Consider the following 19,839-nt stretch of genomic DNA (forward strand, 5'->3'; position numbering starts at 1 on the left):
CACACACACACACACACACACACACACACACACACACGCGCGCGCGCGCGCGCGCGTGCAAAATATACAGCATATATTATATATTACTCTTGTGTTGCTATTGAGAGCAATGTATTAGCCATATTGGAAATATCAATGTTGGTTGTATTTGATAATTCTGCCAATTTTGTTATAATAATTTGTTCTTCTGAGATATTTGTATCCAAGCATAAAAAGAACATTGTGCAGTACACTATTGCTGCACTTAAGAAAAGTATGTTTGATTTCAATGATATCAACTTCTCAGCTACATGTTCTGTGTTTACATCTTTGTGCATATAATATAAATCAAATTGCGAATATAATCTGTCATGCTGGAAATGTGTACAACTTACATATTGTGTCAACTATATACATGTATTAATAATCAATTACACATAAAGAAATAAATTAGAAATACAGAAATTAAATTATTTGTCGAGTGTCCAAACCTTTAGATAAGCCATATCCAACAAATCTATCGAAATATTAAACACATTTGGTGTTTCTCCGAGACCTGTCGCCGCCAGAAGAATTTCGATACAATGCAATGGTGTGTAAAGGGGCATTTTAAATCCTACTGTTTTGAAAACTTTAATTTCCGAAGAGGAAATCATATTTCGTGTATATTCCGACTCTTTGTCAATCAGATATAGAATATTAAGAATCTATAGCAAAACAAGCGATACTGAATTTTATCTCTTAACTGCATTTGTCATATTTTGAAATTTTTCACAAAGTTATTATCTTTCAATATATATATATATATATATACTTGCGATATTCCTAAAGCACTGGAATGAGAATCCATTTTGCACGCCAATTGGAAGCATGACATTAAATTTAATTTAGTTTGATTGCAAGTTTTCTTGCAAACTTTAAATGCTTCAGACGGATCATTCGCAATCTCAGTCTTATAAATCTCCCAAAAGTGTTTACACATGAATTTGTCGTACAGTTGAATGGCCATATACTTAACATTTGGCTCCAACTCCAAGTATTCCGCTATCTTGAAAGCAGCTTTTACAGTAGATGCTGGAATCGCTGTGGTTATAATACAATTTAAAATTTAAAAATTATTGTTGCGGCAAGTCGATATTTTTTGTTTGTTGTACTAAATAAATTTCCCAAACGTACGTACTATCTCCTGCAATAAGTATATATCTTTTAATTCTAATTCATTGTGCGCGTTATACTTATCTATACTCTCTAGCTCGATCGCGTGTCGCCTACCTACAAATGGCATGGCAAAATCAATTGCGTTGACGCTCTGCTCCTGCCCCTGCTCATGTTTCTTCATAGTTTGCTGAAGATGTTCCATCCAATCGTCAATTAATGGCTCTACCAACAAAGTTAAGTTTAGTACGATATTCAAATAAAATCGATCCATAATCATAAGAGATAAACTCTCTTATGCTTATGTTTGTTCATACATCGCATTTTATGCGTGTGGATGGACAAGAATGTATGTAATAATTAAACTGTACACAAAAAAGAATATTCATATATATATGTATTAACTATTATAATTATATATTAGGCGCGCGCGAGTAAATAATATATACACGTACTTAACTGTATAGATTATTTTTCTAGGAAATAAAAACGCACACATGCAAAATGATCGAAATTCTCTTACATAAGTAAATATATAATTACCAATGTAAGCTCTATCTAGATCCATTCTTATCGCCTAATTGCAGGTGTTGCACCTAATGGAAACGTGTAGATAATATTGTAGCCTTCTATTTATATTTACCAAATAATACGCGCCATAATTATGGCATATGTCATAAATATATCACAAGATAGATTTGCATACCTATTCTTGGTAAAAAAATCAATTTGAAGTTCATTGAAACTTGACGAGTTTCGGAACGCATACGATTGTCCAATTAACAAGTGTAGCGCAGTTTCTCTCTGATTGGCTTCTGCTTTTCTGTCCTGGATGTGAATACATATTGTGAATTATTTCTAACCTCTACTGCACGACACTACGGAGTAGTGAGAGTTGATAAAAGTCAGATAAAATGAGTCTGAATATGTGAATATCTAAGCTTAATGCATACTTAAACATATAAAATTAATTTCCTAACCATACTTTATTTTAGATTTACATTTATATATAAGACATAACAATCGAGTACACTCTTGTTTATTCTTCCGTTTCAAGATTCTTCATTTGCTTCGATTTAGGACGCAGCTTCGCCTCCGGATACTTTTCAGTCAGAAAACTATGCAACGCTCCATGCTCTGCCATTAGCCTTATTCTCGTTTCATCAAAATGCCTCGATCGTTCCAATTTTAATAATTTTGTTTTGTAAAGTGGAAGTTTAGTATAGAATGGCGGATGCTTCTTTCTTTGCAATATTACTTTGCCACCTAAAACATGTTGAGTAAAATCGAGAGTCTCACGGGACGATACTTCTTTTGGCTTTCTAACTTCCGATGGCGAAGCGATCACTACTGGATAATTTCCATTTTCCGATTTAAACTCAACCAAGTGCAATCGTTTTTCGTCCGCTAGTTGTTGATATGATTTCTGCAAAAATGGTCCCATTTTAATGTCGAATTAATTTGTAGCACAACGACTTTTTGCGCTTGTCATAAGTTTCATAATTGCAGCGAAAATGTTCCATTTGACATTAAATTACCATTTATCTGAGATATTAAATAAATTTGAAATCCATCGTTAATTCATTGTAATTTAAAAATTAATGTTTTAAATCTAAAAACAATCTCTGCTTGCTTTGAGTGTGATACCTCCAATCTTATCTATCTATCTATGTAGTTTAAAGAGAACATATTATAAACGCTCAGTTATATACCCTTTGTGTGAGATACATACTTGTTGCAATAAACCAATAAAGAAAGCTTTAATAATATGCTGTAAATTTATGGGACCTTCTACTTTGGCATATATATCCTTTATGCCAATGGCTTCGCAACATACTTTTATCGCACGATGACAAACAAGTCCATATCCTTCGTGCATTTTCTTTACGAATATCTTTGTGGCTCCAAATTGTGTGAAAAAGTCATGTAATACTGAAACAAAAACAAAAGTCACATATAGCAGAGTGACATTATTAAAGAGAAAGTGAGTGAGATACAAGTTTTTTTTTGCATACGACATATTTTTACTTTACCAGTATGTTCCTTGTATCTAGAAATATACATCAATCTTTGACCTGCCCTATTCTTAGCTGTTTTTATGGCTGCTCTCTGCGCAGGCGCTTTTGCTAGCGCAAATCCAGCCAGACCATTTCCATTTCCTGTTACGACAAATACGCTGATCTTACTCTTGCGTCCTAAATTGCCAGTCATACAATTTACAAATTTGTTTTCCAATATCCAAGTTTCAAAGCCATCAAAAGTATCTGAAAGATAGATGCACAAGTTAATTAATAATTTTACCTTGACACCACTAGGATTATCAAATAAAAATATTACAAAGAAAGTTTTAATAAAGAGTATTTTATTAAATATATTTAAAATATCTTGTAATACTCTTTAATCATTGATAGACATACATGACGAATGACAGTGCAAAATAATAACCTTCTCCAATAGGATCGGGTGGTCCAATCTTTCTGCCACCCATTTGGACGCTAGTCCAACCACGTTCCAACGGCGATAATTTAGTCCGCTTTGGTCCAGTCTGGTAGTTCTGCCGTAACTTGGCGAGCTTTTCCTCCCTTTCGGGATCCAGGGGCAGCTTTTGCTGTTGCATAAGTTCCCTTCCTCTAAATACAGGAGTATTGAGACCAGGAAATTGTATCGGAATTTTTCCTACACCTATTATTTGACCCTTATTTAAATCTCTTTTTCTCGCCAAGCCTTTTGCTCTACCTCTACGTCTTCCCGCATTACTGACACTCGTCACACCTTTCCACAATTCATCTGCAGATTCTGCAAGAGAGAAAGAGATAAAATAAAATAAAAAATTGCAATTATCTCTTGTCCAATTATCGATTCTCCTCCCTATTATGAACGTGTTACGCCCATCAAAACTTTACTTACTATTTACGAAAAATGTCGAATTCCTTGTATCGCGTATCAAAGGAATGTGCGTCTTCAATAGATGTAAGTCGACGGTAAATAAATTACGTGTATCTGAAAAGATGTCATAACCTCGCGTTAGCACTATAGCACTTTAAGTAAACATTAGCAAAGAAATTGAGCTGGTAAATTAATTTAAATGGAATATATGTCTACACCTATATACTTGGTAACATATTTCATACCGTTGCTCGCAGATGGAATATTTCTTGGCGAATTTCTCAAAAGTCCACAAACACGTAACAAACACGTCCGAATCGAGATCATTTTCGGAACGACAATTTTCTTCTTCTTCGCCTTTGGATTTTAGATTTCAGATTCTACGAATCTGAGGATGCAAATCCATGCAGCGGAATAGCGAAAAGGCCGAAAAGTCAAAATCTATTAACCTATACACACTCGAAAACGCGCTATTAATACGGTCTCAGAGAGAAACACCCGAGAGAGGAGAGAAGACATAACGGGGCCTTTTGCTTTTGAAGAAGTGGATGTAAACTACATAGCAAAATCTACTTTTCTGCACCGTAGGTATACTATAATTTAGTACGGACACGCACCTGCACAATTAAATTGTATACCCGCGTTACCCGCCGCGATGCAGAAAAGTTTGCTATGTAGTTTACATCCACTATCCACTTGTTCACAGAGGGCGTTAGTGCACGAGGGCATTTTGCAAGTTGAAGGCGTTGAAGCAAGTGGAAGCACGTGTAACATTACGGCATGGCGTACGTACGCATCGTGGAGATCGGATAGGTTAAGTAGTCGTAGTAACGAGGTAATTTCTAGTATTTCTACTGTCAAATATCGAAAGCAAGTTTTGTCTCTCTACAAGTTTGAAAAGTTGGAAATAGACTAGAAAGTGAGAGAAAAAGAAATGGGCAAGTTAGCGCCTCGTTTGGCAAGCAGAAAGAAGGCGAAGCGATGGGCGAAGGGCCAGAGTTCGAGTTCAAATCCGGCGACTACGAAGCATCGCGAGCAAGCGACTGGCATGTTTTTCAAGGATCTTCCCGGCGGCACCCCAGGTATCACTTCGGAGGACTTACGAAAGCACGACGCCATCCAAGGTATCGAACCACATTTCACCAAGCTCGACATAGATGGGGAGGAGGAGGAGGAGGCAAGCAGCACCGTGGACGGTGGAACCACGGTGAATACGTGCGACACGTTCGCCACCGATTACAGCAACTGCTCCAACCTTTCCTTTGGCAGGTTCCTCAGTCATTTCCAATCGAGCTCGATCGTACATAAGGAGATGCTGGCGGTGTTGGCAGCCGTCACGGAGGTTATCAAGCAGAACGGTGGTAACGAAAGCTCGACAGAATATTTTGCCGCATTAATGAGCACTTTAGAGGCGGTGGAGGACGATACCGCCGTAGCCGCGACGCTATCTCTGCTCGGGATGTGTCTGAGAACGGTGCCGAGGAACGTATTAAATTTACAGTTTGGCCCGACGACCCAGGCTCTCCTTCGAGTTCTGTCGCAATACGTTAGCGTTAGCGACAAGTGCGAAAACTATCTCATTTTGCGACACTGCATAGGCTGCCTTTCGGTGTTGTTGAGAGCGCAGGAGGCTGCCATTTGGACTAATTCCTCGACGATGCAAGTGCTGGACGCTATATTGTCCTTTGTCACTCACGCCAAGCCCAAGGTACGCAAGTCCGCCCAACATGGGATATGTGCCATTCTAAAGGACAGCGATGTAATGAAGAGCGACAAGTCGCCGACTCATCATCCAGCCGCGGGACAAGTCGCGACGCACTGCATCGCGCAACTCAACGCTGCTTGCGAGCCAGGATCGTCGCTAGGAGTAACCACTATTCTGCATATCCTTACCCTCTTGAAGGATATAACGCATCAGCTACCAAAGTCACACGTAAGAACCATTTGTGAACGTCTATTAAGTATCATGACATTGAACAATGTATTGATAACATCCTGCTGTTTGCAAACCTTGCACGGATTATTTGTCACGAGACCGTCGGAGGCAACGTTACCTTTTGCGCGAAATGCAAATATCATTAAAGCTCTCTACGATTATCAGCCGTCCGTCAACGACACGCAGCCGACTTTAGCATGGTTGGCCGTCATGCGGGAGGCTCACTGCAACCTGGCACACCAGGCCTTGCCAAGGCTGTGCTCGGCTTCTGACATCTTTTCGACGTTTGACTACGTCATGCCGGAGATGCTCAACAGGTGCATTGGGCTGTTGCTATCAAACAAGACGGAGATCGTCGCCGGTGCCGCGCACACTGTCAAAGCCATTCTACAGGAATGCGTTGCACCTCTTTGCGAGAATGAGGAGCGAATCGGTAAATTCGAGCCCATCTTGAGGCACATAGTCGAGATAATGCATAAGACATTGAGTTATCAGTATCTTGGAGCTTGGTGTCACGTTCTTCACCTTATAGCTGTCCTCTTCCAAATCACCGGCAAGCTAAAGCAGCTCCAGGAACTCGCCAACGTCGTCAAGACCCTAGGAAATTTGCGAGACTCGCATGATTTTTCGTATAACCGCGACGCGGAGTATGCCATTGGAGCAGCGATCCGGGCTATGGGGCCTCGAGTCGTGTTGAACATCCTCCCACTTGGAATCGACGAAAACACGCTAAATCTCAGACGCAGTTGGATGGTTCCGCTGTTGAAAGACTGCATAACCGGTGGTACCATCGCCCTCTTCAAGGACGTCCTGTTGCCGCTCGCTCTGCGGTGCGAGGAAAAAGCGAAGGGATCTTCGGCAGACGTAAAGACCGCGTACGAATGCTTGGTAACGCAAATCTGGTCGATTTTGCCGAGCATATGCAACGATGCTAGCGATGTGAAAGATAACTTTAAGCATATCGCCAAACTGTTGGGTATAGCTATCAGCGATCGGAGGGACCTGAGACTACCCGCAATGGCAGCTTTGAGAAAGCTGGTTGTCAAAGCGACGCAGAATATCACCGGAATATCGGGTCATCGAGATGCCGACGATGTCGACGACGACATCGCCGAACTCGCTCGTTTCGCCAAGAATTATCTGCCGATTCTTTTCAATCTGTACACGACGAAACCAAGCGGTACGGACGAGGAAGGAGCGCGTCTCGCCGCGTACGACACGATCAAGACTTACATGACGATCGCGAGCAGTGACTTGGCGAACGACCTGTTTGATCGAGCACTAAGCAAACTCGAACAGTCGTCCAATGCGGACGACTTCTTCAGAGAGAGCGTTTACGATCTGACGAGAGGGTTGATCGGTTATATCGACATTGACAGGTTGAGTAAGCACTACGAAAAGGCGTGTGTGCCGGTACTCAAGGATAACACCAAGCAGAAGGAGCAGAAGAAAGCTTATCGTTTGCTCGAGGAGATATGCGGTAGCGAAAGAGAGGTTTGCAAGCGGTTTCTGCACGAGCACCGACGTCAGATTGAAAGGACACTGATATCATCGGCAACCAGCGTAATCAAGTCAAGCAGAGGAGCGCGTCTGCGGTGTCTGGCGCATCTTGTTCGAGTACATCCGCAGCTCGAGAAGACCAAGTTCCTCGAGGCCATCGTACCGGAAGCTGTGCTCTGCGTCAAAGATATAAACGAGAGGTGTCGCGAAGTAGCGTATCAGCTGCTTAATACGATCGCCGAGAGATTTCTCGACAAGCATCCTGAGCATCTCAACGACTATGTCGACATGCTGCTGGTGGGTTTGGGCGGTGAGCAAGGCTACGTTAGCGCCAGTCTCCTTGCTTTGGCGTCCATCACTTATCATTACAACAACTCTCTGGGCACGGACACCGTCAACGAAATTTTCGGACACACTTGTACGATTCTTACGAGTCCCACGAGAGAGATAGTGGAGTCTGCATTGTCCTACATGAAGGTGTACATCAACGTTACGCCGTCCACTGTGATGGCACCGACCTTGCCGCGGATAGTCGACGCTCTCTCGCGAATGAGCGAGGATTGTAAGCGCCACTTTCGACAAAAGGTGCGAGATATCTTTACCAAACTGATAAGGAAATACGGCATAGGGTCGATATCGAGTATGGTACCGGCTTCGGACGTGATCCTGCACAAGAGACTGAAAAATATCAATAAGATAGAGGATGCGAAAAGGAAAAAACGGGAAGTCGAAAGAGCGAAGAAGCTGGATAGCGATGAGGAATTTGACGCCAGGAGGAGACCTAAAAGCAAAGAGGAGATATTGGCTGATAGCGATGAGGAGTTTCAAGTCACTGAGAACGATGAAGCAAAAAAGAGAAACAAGAAAAGAAGAACGCTGCGGGGAAAGGACGCTTGGATTCAGGAGAATGAAAATGACATAGTCGATCTTGCAGATCCCGCGGCTGCTAAAAATATCACAAGTTAGTCATTAATCAATAGTCATGTTTTCCATCTGTCCTCTAGCTCGCTCGTGCGTCTTTGCTCGGAGAGTTATGCGGGGTCCGCATCACTAGGATAGGAGGACTCGTCAAGTCCTGAGTCGTAGAAAATTGACCAATCACAATTCGATTATTCTCCTTACATAATCATTGTCTATAATCATCGTCATCAATTTCCTATGGACTCAAGACGACTACGACTACTTACGATTCTTACAATTAGTGTAGACCCCACATTGCACAAACTAATTTTTATGTTTCTATGTTTTTCTTAAAAACGATTAAAGGTTAATTTTGAATTTTGATATATATATCTATGATACAATACATCATTCTCTCTGTCTCCCTTGTCTCTAGAGACAAAACTATAAGATCACTTAAAAATTTAATGTTCTAATTAATATCCTCAATCTGGTATAATCAATTACTTGTCTTCAATTTTTTGTGTTTGCTTTAGCTACACAACCAGGTGTACTAAATCCAAAGATTCCAGTGAAGAAAATTAAGGATCGCGGTTTTGCGTCTGCACCTGACGGTCGTATCATCATTACGGATCATGATAACGAGAGGGACAGCAACGCAGTGGAAGAAAAGAATAAGAAGAGAGTGACTTCTTTTCTTCAGAGTGATACTGAAGACGATTATGGTAAATGCTTTGTAATTTATATAGTAACTCTGTTTAGATATGAAAAAAAATTTACGTATTGTTATGAGGTGAGATATATGGTTCTATTTCTATTCTTTTGTAGAAGACGAGGATAACGGATCATCGATAGCGACCACGAAAACCGTCAGCAAAAAACGTAAATACAGCGAGAGTACGCTTGACGCAATGAGTTTAAAGAGTCAGTCAACGTCGAGATATCGAGGTAAATTTTTTTTTATATTACATTTTGTATTACGCCAGCTAAATATTCTGTATTAAAACACGCACCCTCCTCTACATTTCTCTTTAATTTCAGCTGGTGGATCGGGTATTCATCGATCGTTAAAAACAAGAAAAGTAGATTGCGAAGCAGGTTCAGAATATCGTGCAATAAAGGCCAGGGGAGATGTTAAGAGGAAGGGTAAACCAGATCCCTACGCATATGTACCCTTAACGAGGTCTATATTAAACAAAAGGTACATCAGTAATAGAGATATCTTTAATCCATTAATATATCTGTTGTATGTGTATATGTATTATTCTCGATTCATTGATATATTATTGTACATCATTTATTATATTATTTATTTATATATTATTATATTATAATTATAAATCGAATATTTGCATTTTACAGAAAGAAGAAGAAGAATGCGGGCAAATTCCAGAGCATAGTTTCTGGGGCGAGAAAGGGCGCCCGCACAGGTATGCGGAATAAACGAAGAAAGCGTTAAAGACTGATAACAGTCCTAATCATTAATTATAATATTATTTGACGATATATGTCTCGTAATTATTTTTGTGTAATTATATTATTTTTCAAACATATCTGTATAATCATCCAATGGTCTAATTGTCAGATATAACATCCGAGATTAAAGGATTAACATACCTTTATTCGCAATTCTTTACCGTTGCTCTTAATACTCCAATTATACACAAAGGACACAGGATTTCTGGTTCAGATGTGCGAGATAACATATTTCCTAAATATTGCGACGTACATGGAAGAATTAACGATGAAGATGTCAATAATTCAGTTTCCATCGACGGAACAACGTCCGTTTCGTACAGAGAGATTGGAAAATGATGTCCGCATGTAAATATCACATTATCTTCTTCCGTTGTAAGCAAGTGATTTACAGCATCCGAATTCTGTTTTAATTGTATATGTTCAAATGTGTTATGTCAAGTACTTACGACGCTAGTATTTTATTTAGGCATATAACTAATGCAAACTATATGCAATGTAATAAGAGTCTTGTCTAAGATTATCATGTTAAAATTACCTTAACATGTGCAAATAATCTGGAATCTTCCATTTCCGAGAATATCGTATTGACGATTCCTTCCATCATTTGCTCTGGATTGTTATTTCTACCTGCACCTGGATATCCATTTAAAGGTGCTCCATAATTGTCCGCCATCAAAGAGGAGAAAATTTTAATATATTCTGGCATAATTTCATCTGAAAAATAGCAATTATCATACTGTGACTTACTAATCAAAGTTTCACTATATATATATATATATATATATACGTAAATATTTGTAATATTTATTGGACTAATTGTAAGCGCAGTTTGGATGAAAATCAAGCTGTTTATATATTATACGAACCTGATTAATTTGCCCTTTTATCAAACTAGTATCGACAACACATGGTCTTAAATGTGCTTGATTTTCTTCGATCAAATCAAAGTTCAAATCTCTCAAATCTGTGTTTTCAGTTTCGGATTTCTTTTGGGTTTCTGTATCAGAAGTAATCATTTGCATTTGAGTAGACTTGGTTTGTACACTATTTTCCAAAAATTCTTTTTTTATTTCTCTGTTTAGATTTGTAGCACTACTTGATCCTCTTTTCTCCGATCCTCCCAAAACCTTACTGTTTTTCTCACTAGCATTTTCTTGTTGCTCTAGAATACGAGTTTTCTTTTGCGCTTGTGCTTGTAATCTGAGAACCTGAGGACTTGCACCCCATATGAATAATTTGTTCGTGTTACTGACAGCTAACTGTAAACGTAAAACAGAATACGCATGTTAATATATATATATATATCGCTATTGCTCTATTCAAGGTGTTACTAACTAATATGGAGACTTGCTACAAAAAGCAACGAGCTGTCTGTTTTGATTGTCATCATTTTGCGTTAAAAGAGAGAAACTAAATAAATTTAAATTAAATTAAATCCCATTAGCTAATTGTGATACAAATCACGTGTGTATCGTTTACTGAACTACTTACATTATGAAAGTATCCAGTACTTATAAGCATTATCCCATCGGGTAACGATACTCTTGTGGGGGTAGAACTTTTGACATTATCACATGTTCCTAATTGCCCAAGAACATTACATCCGAAGGCATACACCACACCGTCTACCGATAGTGCCAATGTGTGCGCGTATCCAGCGCTGATACAACACACTACTACGCCAAGCAGAGCTTTGACCAAAGACGGTGTGGCTTTTTCGTCGGTATTACCATGACCCAGCTGGCCATGAACACCCCAACCCCACGTAAATATTCTACCATCTGTGGTTAATGCTACAGAATGATATTGTCCAGCTACCGCATCGACAATAATTTCTTGTGCCAGCGAAGTAATCAATTCCGGACTTGAACATTGTAGCACCTTGCCGAGTCCTAACTGGCCAAATTGACTAGCGCCCCAAGCGTAAATTCCATTATTGGTAACTGCCAGGGTATGGCAATGTCCACACGATACACTGAAAACTTCAATCTTCATACTTTTGAAGAAGCATACGGCGTGAGGTGCCCCATATCGCAAAACACTAGAGCCAGTACCTACGGAGTGATTATTGATGACATGTATGAGAAAATTATGGATAATTATTGTGAGAAGAAACTCGATACGATTAATAATGAATGGTCAAGCACAGGAAATCCAAGTGGCCAACATTTCGTATCTGTGTGAAAAGATCGTGATAATCAAAGATAAAATTTGATATATCGATTTTTCGATAAATATCAGTCTTTTCAGGAGAAAATTTATTTGCATCTTTATCATAAGATAATATATATTCCACTCGTACTGGCCATACATATTTCGTTTTTTCCCTCTTTTTTTTTTAATATTAATATATATATATATATATATATATATATATATACATATATACAGACACACCATTATACGTACTTTGAGAGAGATGCGTGTACTATTACATTCATTTGATATGTTACAACACTTATTTATGTTTCAAACAATCTGCAAATATACGTACCCAAGCAACCTTGCACTGAACTTCCCCAAGTATAGATATTACCGTTTCTAACAAGCGCAACGTGAGAAAATCCAGTACTTAATGATCTCTTTTTAAAATCAATGTGCAGAGTCATTTCCGAGTATTCCTGTACAAATAAAAGTATAAAGTTAAGCCAACTCAATAATTTCGCAGAGATACGAGATTCGGCAAACAAAAAGCGAGACTGAACGATTAGGATACGCCATATCTCCTCCCCTACAATAAAGAAGATTACGCATTCGATCGTTTATCGTAATTCTTCCTCACTCCAATAAACATTCAAATATCTACATCGCATTAAGTAGTGTTTTACATCACGTAATTTAATGGAAACATGATTTCATTACCTTTATCAAAAATTGTACGATAAACGTCTATGACATACTATATAACATCACATGACATTAACAATGAAAATAAAAATTCTCCAAGATTTTTTTCGAAAAAAAGTTTCGAAATATGAGATGGAACAAAAGATTAACAAAATCCCTCAAAATCTCCACTTTTATAATTCAATTCTACAAATCTTTTACCAATAAAAGCTTTTGTAAAACAGAATCTCGTTTCTTCTTTACCAAATACAGAATGTAGATTAGAAATTTAAAATTACCTTGTTTAACTCCGGCAATTGAATGTCATACAAAAAAGTGAATCTGGAATTGGGGTTTAACAATCGTTTTTTATAAATAAGAGTCAATAAGACTAGTATAAACGTTTCTATTATCTCTTCCACAAGCGTATCAGACTGATCCTACAAAATATTTTTATTAATATAAAGGTTATTAAAAATGTCTTTTAAGGGTGAAACTACATCCTTAAAAGATACCCTCTTTACTATACAGATTTGGAAACAATCTTTTCTTCATGAAAAAGTTGCAAAGAGGTACTTGCCATTTCGAGTAAATAGACGGGACAAAGGGTTTCTGATAAATTAAGTTTCAAAAAAATGTATTCCCTAATTACAAACTTTTAAAAGGAATAGTAATTTAGAACTTAATTACAGAAATGTATAATAATAAAAATTGAAACACCATCTCTTTTTTTAATATTTTGAGATTTTAAGAAATCTAATTAACAAAAATTTGCAAGTTAAAAAAACATTTAAAACAAACGATATAATTGGTAACTATACAATCAATAACTGTCAGGACATTACATATGGATAATACTTCAAAATTCGCTCCGATTCTTTCTTAATGAAACTGCTTTTTGCCGCTATTTTCCTTTACAATTTTTTAAAATCCAAACATTAAACATTTTAATTTCTAAACGATAAAAGATCAAATTAAAACTTTTATTTAAGTTATAAAAATACATCCAACAATAATTAAAAAAAAAACGCAATTTTTTTCACATATATACATTAATAATTTTAAAATTTTTATTTGCGATAATTTCTTTTTATTTTCAATAGTTCAGGTAATTCGAGAACTAATCATTCATACTAAATGCGCGAATTTTGAGAGAGCACTCCATACATCAGAAACTCAATACTCACAATATTATCCGTAGAATCTGTAGTAGAATCACACTGATTAGATCGCAGATTGGACGATACCTTCTGACGTGCTTTACATTGTACTAATTTAGGTCGTAATACTGGATTTGTTGGATCATACAATGTTACTAATCTCTGTGGAACATTTTAAGCTGTTAAGCATAATTGTATAATACTTGAAAGATAATCAAATACTCAATTTCGGTTTCATCAAATGTATTAAACGTTAATTCATAAGTACTGGCGTTTGATTAACTTGACCGAGACAAATTTTCTTTAGTTTTTATATAATAAATTCTATTAGCAAGTGGAGAAGCAAAATAACTCGATATTTACATTTCTCTCTCTCTCTCCCTTCCTCTTTTAGATTTTATGGCGCTTGAGGGGATAGTATCTCAGAGCGCATATGGTAATAAATAACGATTCATTTATTCAGTCAATTAGATTTTATTTGTTAATAATTTAATTTACGATGCAAAAATTCCTTTACCAAGTAAATACTTAAATGTTAAGGTTTCTCACCTGAAGCACGAAGATCTGAAAATCTCGCAGATTATTGCGTACAAATAGTATATGAGATCTAGCTAAATCGCAATTCAATAACATTGATTGCATTAAATCAGATTCACTTAAACATATAAGTAACCCATCTGAAATAAAAACATTAAATTCCGGACATATTGTTATGTATGTATGCAATTATCTGGAAAATTGGTTGTTTTATATAAAAGTATGAATATACATTACATGACTTTGGGTGAATGTCGTTTGTGCCAAATATTTGTATCGTCTTTACGAGAATATCCAACATTTGACTGTACAGACTCCTTTGTGTAGCTAAATGGTGTAATACCTCCCAAAGGTAAGTTTGACCAGCTATATTAATAGCTAATAATTCATCGTAAAATGTATTTGTGGACAAGAAGTATCTAAAAATAGAAACTTTTAGATCAAATAGAATTTTACATACACGATGTAAATATGCGTGTGTACGCACTATCACGCTATTTTTATGATATACAGAAACTTGTAACAATTTTTTAAAATCTTCAAGGTAAAAAGAATGAAAGCAAGAAAAGAGGACAAGGACACCACTTTGAATACAAATATCGCAAAAAAGATGCTAAAATTATGCAAAGAGGTAGATATCTTAAGAGCAACATATCTTGTCTTGAGCCATTATCTTGCCAAATTTTGGCAAACATCGAAATTGTTAATAAATATATTATTCACATATCCAATTAAAGATGCCTCGTTATACATAAAATATAATATATTTTATAAATGTACGATAATAACAGTACGATATGACTTACAAGAATTCTTTATAAATCACTTTAGATTGTTCCGACCAAACCCTCAATGTCATCTCGATAAAAGAAAGTACGCACAAATTAGATAAATGTATCCTTGTTGCAATAGGCATTTCAGTAATGACAGGTGTCAATAAACAGTGAGTTAGACAACTTAATAATTCTGAAGTATGGCCGACCGATGCAAACTTTAACACGCTCTTCAATAATTTACACTGAAATAAAAATGTTGACATATAGAGACATGTTGTATGAGATGATAGAATAAGAGAGGGAAATTTAGCTACCTTCGACATTTTATACGAAGCTACTGCGCGTGAGAATTCTTTATTTGATAGGAATAAATCGCCTACATATTCCAACAGGTGTTGGCCATTCAATCCAAAAATCATTGCTAATTTTCCTGCTTTTTGCAACTCGTTTTTCTTCAATATTAATTCCGTAAAGATTGATAAAAGAGACTTTCTAAAATAAAAGAAAATAATATACTAATTTTATATGGTAGGAAATAATTATACGAATATTTAAAGAAATTAATTAGTATTAGAATTGTATCATCTCATCGTCAGCTGAGATAAAAAAAAGCAAGTTAAAAAATAATGCAATACATAGGTAACATTTTACAAAAAATAAATAACATGGTATACAGTATAAAGTATGTCTTATATTGTATGTCCATAACGTTGTAAAAAAAAACTGTTATAGAAAATAGATTTTTGTTGAGTAACAAAACTTTTTCATGTAATAGCATGACATTTGAAATATTCATATAAAAACAAGATGAAAATAAAATCACAAGAACATAATAATTTTGTTTACTGATTTGATTTGTGAACACTAGTCTCTATAAATTTTACGATAAACTGACCTTAAAACCACTTCGTATACACAGCGGTTTGTCACAATTATACATGTATCCAAACTAAAAGGATCGACTTCAATATCCCTCATACTCTTTGGTAAGATATATTTACTCTCCATTTCCTCAAAGACTTTTCTCGGTACTATTTTATCGAATTTTGTTACTTTGTATACTGTGCGTACAAATTCCTTACTATTTTTAAAAGAAAATATTCCAATAATAGATTCGGGATTAAATTGATAATCATTGTTTACATGAGTCTCGGATAATTGATTGGATATTATATATACTAAACGTTGATTAGCATGGGTAATAAAAAATAATCTGTGTGTTAATAGAACAGTTTTACACGACTCAAATACTTTGTGCATTGACAAGGGTACCACAGTTAGATTTGGACCATGTACCTAAGAAAAAAAGAGATTATTATATTAGGAAACTAATGTAATAATATTAACGCTATGCTCGGGGACTCAATCAAGGAGAAATATGACAAAAAGATCTTACTGTGATGTAATTGGTGACAGGATGATAGCATGTATACAATTGTCGGTCCTCTCTGTCATATTGCAAAGATAGGAAAGTATCTTTTGATATTGGTTCTGGACTTATAAAACCTAATTTGGATTTCGATATTTCCAGATTAACAGGAATTCCATTATTGTTTTCTTTGATACTTGCAGCATCTGTGATATTAGTACGTCACGTTAACTATTTTACGAATCTTTTTATTTACGAATGGTAAATATATGCATCCGGAATATATCTATCACTTGGGCACAAGTCTCTTTCTTTATATGATCTCGGTTTCTTTCAGGGCAAAAATACATCATCACAAAATTGATGATGTTCTGCATAATTGTGTACTCTTTCCGCGCAAATAAATAATTTAAAAAAGCGCATGTTGTATGTTATAAATATATTTATGTTGGAGCATAAATTAAAAATAAAAACTATTTTCTACTGTTTCATTCTTAAAACTCTATGAGAAAAATTCTCTTTTATCATTATCATTAGTAAAAAAAAAAAGTAGTACAAATGTTTTCCATTGTTTTTCCTGAAAGGTATTTAATATTACATTTTGAATGTTTTTTCTAAATGAACTTGCATGTACCTACCTCTGCATTGTAAATCTCCCAATGCTTGATTTTTGGTATCGATTAACTTTTGCTTAAGAATAGCCAGTTTTTCAACAGAGAGTTGTTTAAGCTCTTGTAACTTAGATTTGTTAGGAGCGGAATCTTCCCCATTATTGTCACGAATGTCACTTAAATTTAATTCGTTATAAGATTCTTTGTTTTCAAAATTAAGCAAAAGATTAAAAGTTAAGTGTTCCAAAGGCAAACGCCATTGCTGTTGAAATTTACTCGTTATCAAAAGAGACGTAATCTCATTGTATTCATTTTGACAAATATGTAGACTGCTTATACTTTCATTAATATATGTTACGCCTAGCTGTTGTCCATTCAAAAGGTTTATAAATACAATTGTTCCACATTCCGTTCCTATGATGGCTATGTCCATAGATGTTTTGGTATTTTTCCACCATGTAATAGCTATTGGTCTGAAAATAAAAGAGTACTGTATTTAAAGAATTATAGAAAATTCTAGATAATTATTAAAAAATACATATATTTACAAGATAAAGAACTATGGATATGGAAATAGAAACATATTGTGTAAAACTTGGTATACACAGAAGAGCAAATAAAGCATAAGCTGTTTTATACTATTATATATAGTATAGTACAAGATTAATAATTACAAACTCAATAATTACTGTTAATTCACAAAAATCATTTTGTTGAATAAAATTACCTGAAATGAGAAGGCTGAGAATTTATAAAAGGAATATACGTCGCATCGTCAGTCTTCCATTTCTTGTCAACAATGCAATTTTCACCGACTAAAGTTAAAGCAGGTAATACATACAATGAACCATCTAAAGTAATGCATAATAACCAAGTACCACTTGAATCAAAGCAAAAAGCAGCGATTTGTTTATGCGGCCCTTGAAACCAAGGTATCTTTTTAATGACAGGTAGACAAGAGGATTCTCTTTTAAAATAAAGAATAATTTCGGCATTGTTGTTTGCCAATGCAAAAAATAATTTTCTTTCAAGTTTGCATTGTACACTATGCTGTATCTCGGTGGTTTTAATTAAACACTGCAATTTAAATAAATTCTCGTATGCCGTCTCAGGATCCATCATGTATCTGCTGAAGTAATAAATACATTTCACTCATTCACTCACACACATACATATGTTTATACGTGTCCCAATATGTATATACCTATTATGTGCAACGCATTTTTACAAATTGTTATTATAGTTATGTTTTGCAAAATATCACAACTTGTAGTAATTTAGAGGTTATATTTCAAGGAAATGTCAATGACAACTCATTAAATAGCGTTCAAAAAACAAACTATCTTCTATCACAGAATGTATTTTATATCCTTCTTGATCTCCAAGTACCTATACAATGATCGTTTACGTCGAGCACTTAATTAACGTGTATTAATTAGAAACTTTCTATTAAATTACATCTTAATTTTCTTACAATGCGCGGACAACATTGGACAACATCCGCCACGTCGCGCGCGCGGCAAGCGTTTAAACTATTTGAGAAACGTTGCCGCGTCTCTGTCGATAGTGTCGGTCTTGTGCTGCCCGTACGTGCAGAATATATCATATAGAATCTTATACCAGTACGGCGAATCACCGGTACGAGATATTATTTAAAGACCGACACCCTTACGGCGGGAGTTAGCGTGGCTGGGTTAATAATAATTGCTAAAATTAAAGCCATTAACCAATAATATTAATAATTAATATAATAATAATTATTATAATTTAATGATTTATATATTATGTTAGATCAATGTTTATTTAGCCATGTACATACATACAGTGACATTATACGTACATTGTAATTCATCTGTATTATAACTATAATTGCTATATGTATATAAAATATATACATATTATATATAGTTATAATTTTATTCAAAACTGCAGCTTTTACTTAAACTTTTTATAGTTACCATACGTGATTATCCAGAGAGATGATAAAACAGCTGGAAAAAATGTAATTTTGCGGCAATATATTTGATATTATAGCATTATATAGGTATTCGTACTTATTTATAAAGCGCATTTATTTTATAATAAAAATCATGATCTTAATGATGTATTATTCAAAAAAATTGCAAATTTTTGTCGACAATCGATAACATCGACACTTTGCAAACCTCCGGGCCTGCCGGGCTGGCACGAAAATTTGCCCAGGACTGACGGTCTTTAACGGTTTTTAAAATAAAAAATTTTTTTTTAATTTTTTATATGATTTGATTTTTAAAATAAAAATTGCTTTTTGACCCACAACTACCCACCACCACCACCCACTACCACCAACCACAACTACCCACCACCATCACCCACCACCACCACCGATCACCACCACCCACCACAATTAGTACCTACTACCACCATTTTTTATATCATGTAATTTTTAAAGTAAAAAATTTAAAAAAAAATTTTTTTATATTTGATTTTTAAAATAAAAATTTTTTTTGACCTACCCACCACCACCACCACCACCCATCACCACCACCTACCATCACCACCCATTTTAATTAAACAAATTTTAATTTTTGAAAAAAATAAATTTCCAAAAAAATTACGTTTTAATCGGCCATTTTTAAATAAAATTACGATTTTATAAAAAATAGCCACAAAAATGTCTTTAAGATGAGCCCAGAAAGAAGTCTATATCTTTATTTTTCTGGAAGATATGAATTTTTGAACATTG

At 35.6% G+C, this 19,839-nt stretch overlaps 4 protein-coding genes across 7 annotated transcripts; 1 reads left to right on the top strand and 3 right to left on the bottom strand.

The window, feature by feature from the left end:
- Positions 1-58: 58 nt before the first annotated feature.
- On the bottom strand, positions 59-2,001 carry LOC105449037. Of its 4 annotated transcripts, none has more exons than XM_011688029.1 (6): positions 1,678-2,001; positions 1,252-1,359; positions 1,160-1,165; positions 794-1,053; positions 471-686; positions 59-353 (listed from the first exon to the last, which is right to left on the bottom strand). In XM_011688029.1, the coding sequence occupies exons 1-6, from the start codon at positions 1,700-1,702 to the stop codon at positions 84-86; spliced, it is 885 nt and encodes a 294-aa protein (XP_011686331.1). In that variant the 5' UTR covers positions 1,703-2,001; the 3' UTR covers positions 59-83. The 4 variants fall into 4 exon arrangements, with proteins under 4 accessions (XP_011686331.1, XP_011686329.1, XP_011686332.1 ...); XM_011688027.1 differs by having other exon boundaries at positions 794-1,062; XM_011688030.1 differs by having other exon boundaries at positions 794-1,062; positions 1,590-2,001.
- A 100-nt stretch (positions 2,002-2,101) lies between these two features.
- LOC105449036 (28S ribosomal protein S5, mitochondrial-like) lies at positions 2,102-4,507 on the bottom strand. The gene is made up of 6 exons (XM_011688026.1): positions 4,266-4,507; positions 4,042-4,134; positions 3,580-3,930; positions 3,168-3,398; positions 2,867-3,066; positions 2,102-2,560 (listed from the first exon to the last, which is right to left on the bottom strand). The coding sequence occupies exons 1-6, from the start codon at positions 4,345-4,347 to the stop codon at positions 2,174-2,176; spliced, it is 1,344 nt and encodes a 447-aa protein (XP_011686328.1). The 5' UTR covers positions 4,348-4,507; the 3' UTR covers positions 2,102-2,173.
- Positions 4,508-4,519: 12 nt separating this feature from the next.
- On the top strand, positions 4,520-9,985 carry LOC105449039 (RRP12-like protein). The gene is made up of 6 exons (XM_011688031.1): positions 4,520-4,604; positions 4,727-8,417; positions 8,893-9,081; positions 9,185-9,304; positions 9,398-9,557; positions 9,719-9,985. The coding sequence occupies exons 2-6, from the start codon at positions 4,955-4,957 to the stop codon at positions 9,813-9,815; spliced, it is 4,029 nt and encodes a 1,342-aa protein (XP_011686333.1). The 5' UTR covers positions 4,520-4,604; positions 4,727-4,954; the 3' UTR covers positions 9,816-9,985.
- On the bottom strand, positions 9,976-18,626 carry LOC105449118. Its single transcript, XM_011688117.1, has 16 exons — positions 18,319-18,626; positions 17,842-18,243; positions 17,142-17,587; positions 16,531-16,709; positions 16,030-16,430; positions 15,449-15,626; positions 15,165-15,376; positions 14,596-14,777; positions 14,371-14,498; positions 13,849-13,983; positions 12,961-13,101; positions 12,330-12,456; positions 11,327-11,889; positions 10,698-11,094; positions 10,371-10,549; positions 9,976-10,236 (listed from the first exon to the last, which is right to left on the bottom strand). Exons 2-16 carry the CDS (start codon positions 18,234-18,236, stop codon positions 9,976-9,978), a joined length of 3,924 nt encoding a protein of 1,307 aa, XP_011686419.1. The 5' UTR covers positions 18,237-18,243; positions 18,319-18,626.
- Positions 18,627-19,839: the final 1,213 nt, after the last annotated feature.

This window comes from Wasmannia auropunctata, unplaced genomic scaffold, assembly GCF_000956235.1.
Source record: "Wasmannia auropunctata unplaced genomic scaffold, wasmannia.A_1.0 LD336078.1, whole genome shotgun sequence".
Taxonomy (NCBI): Eukaryota; Metazoa; Arthropoda; class Insecta; order Hymenoptera; family Formicidae; genus Wasmannia; species Wasmannia auropunctata.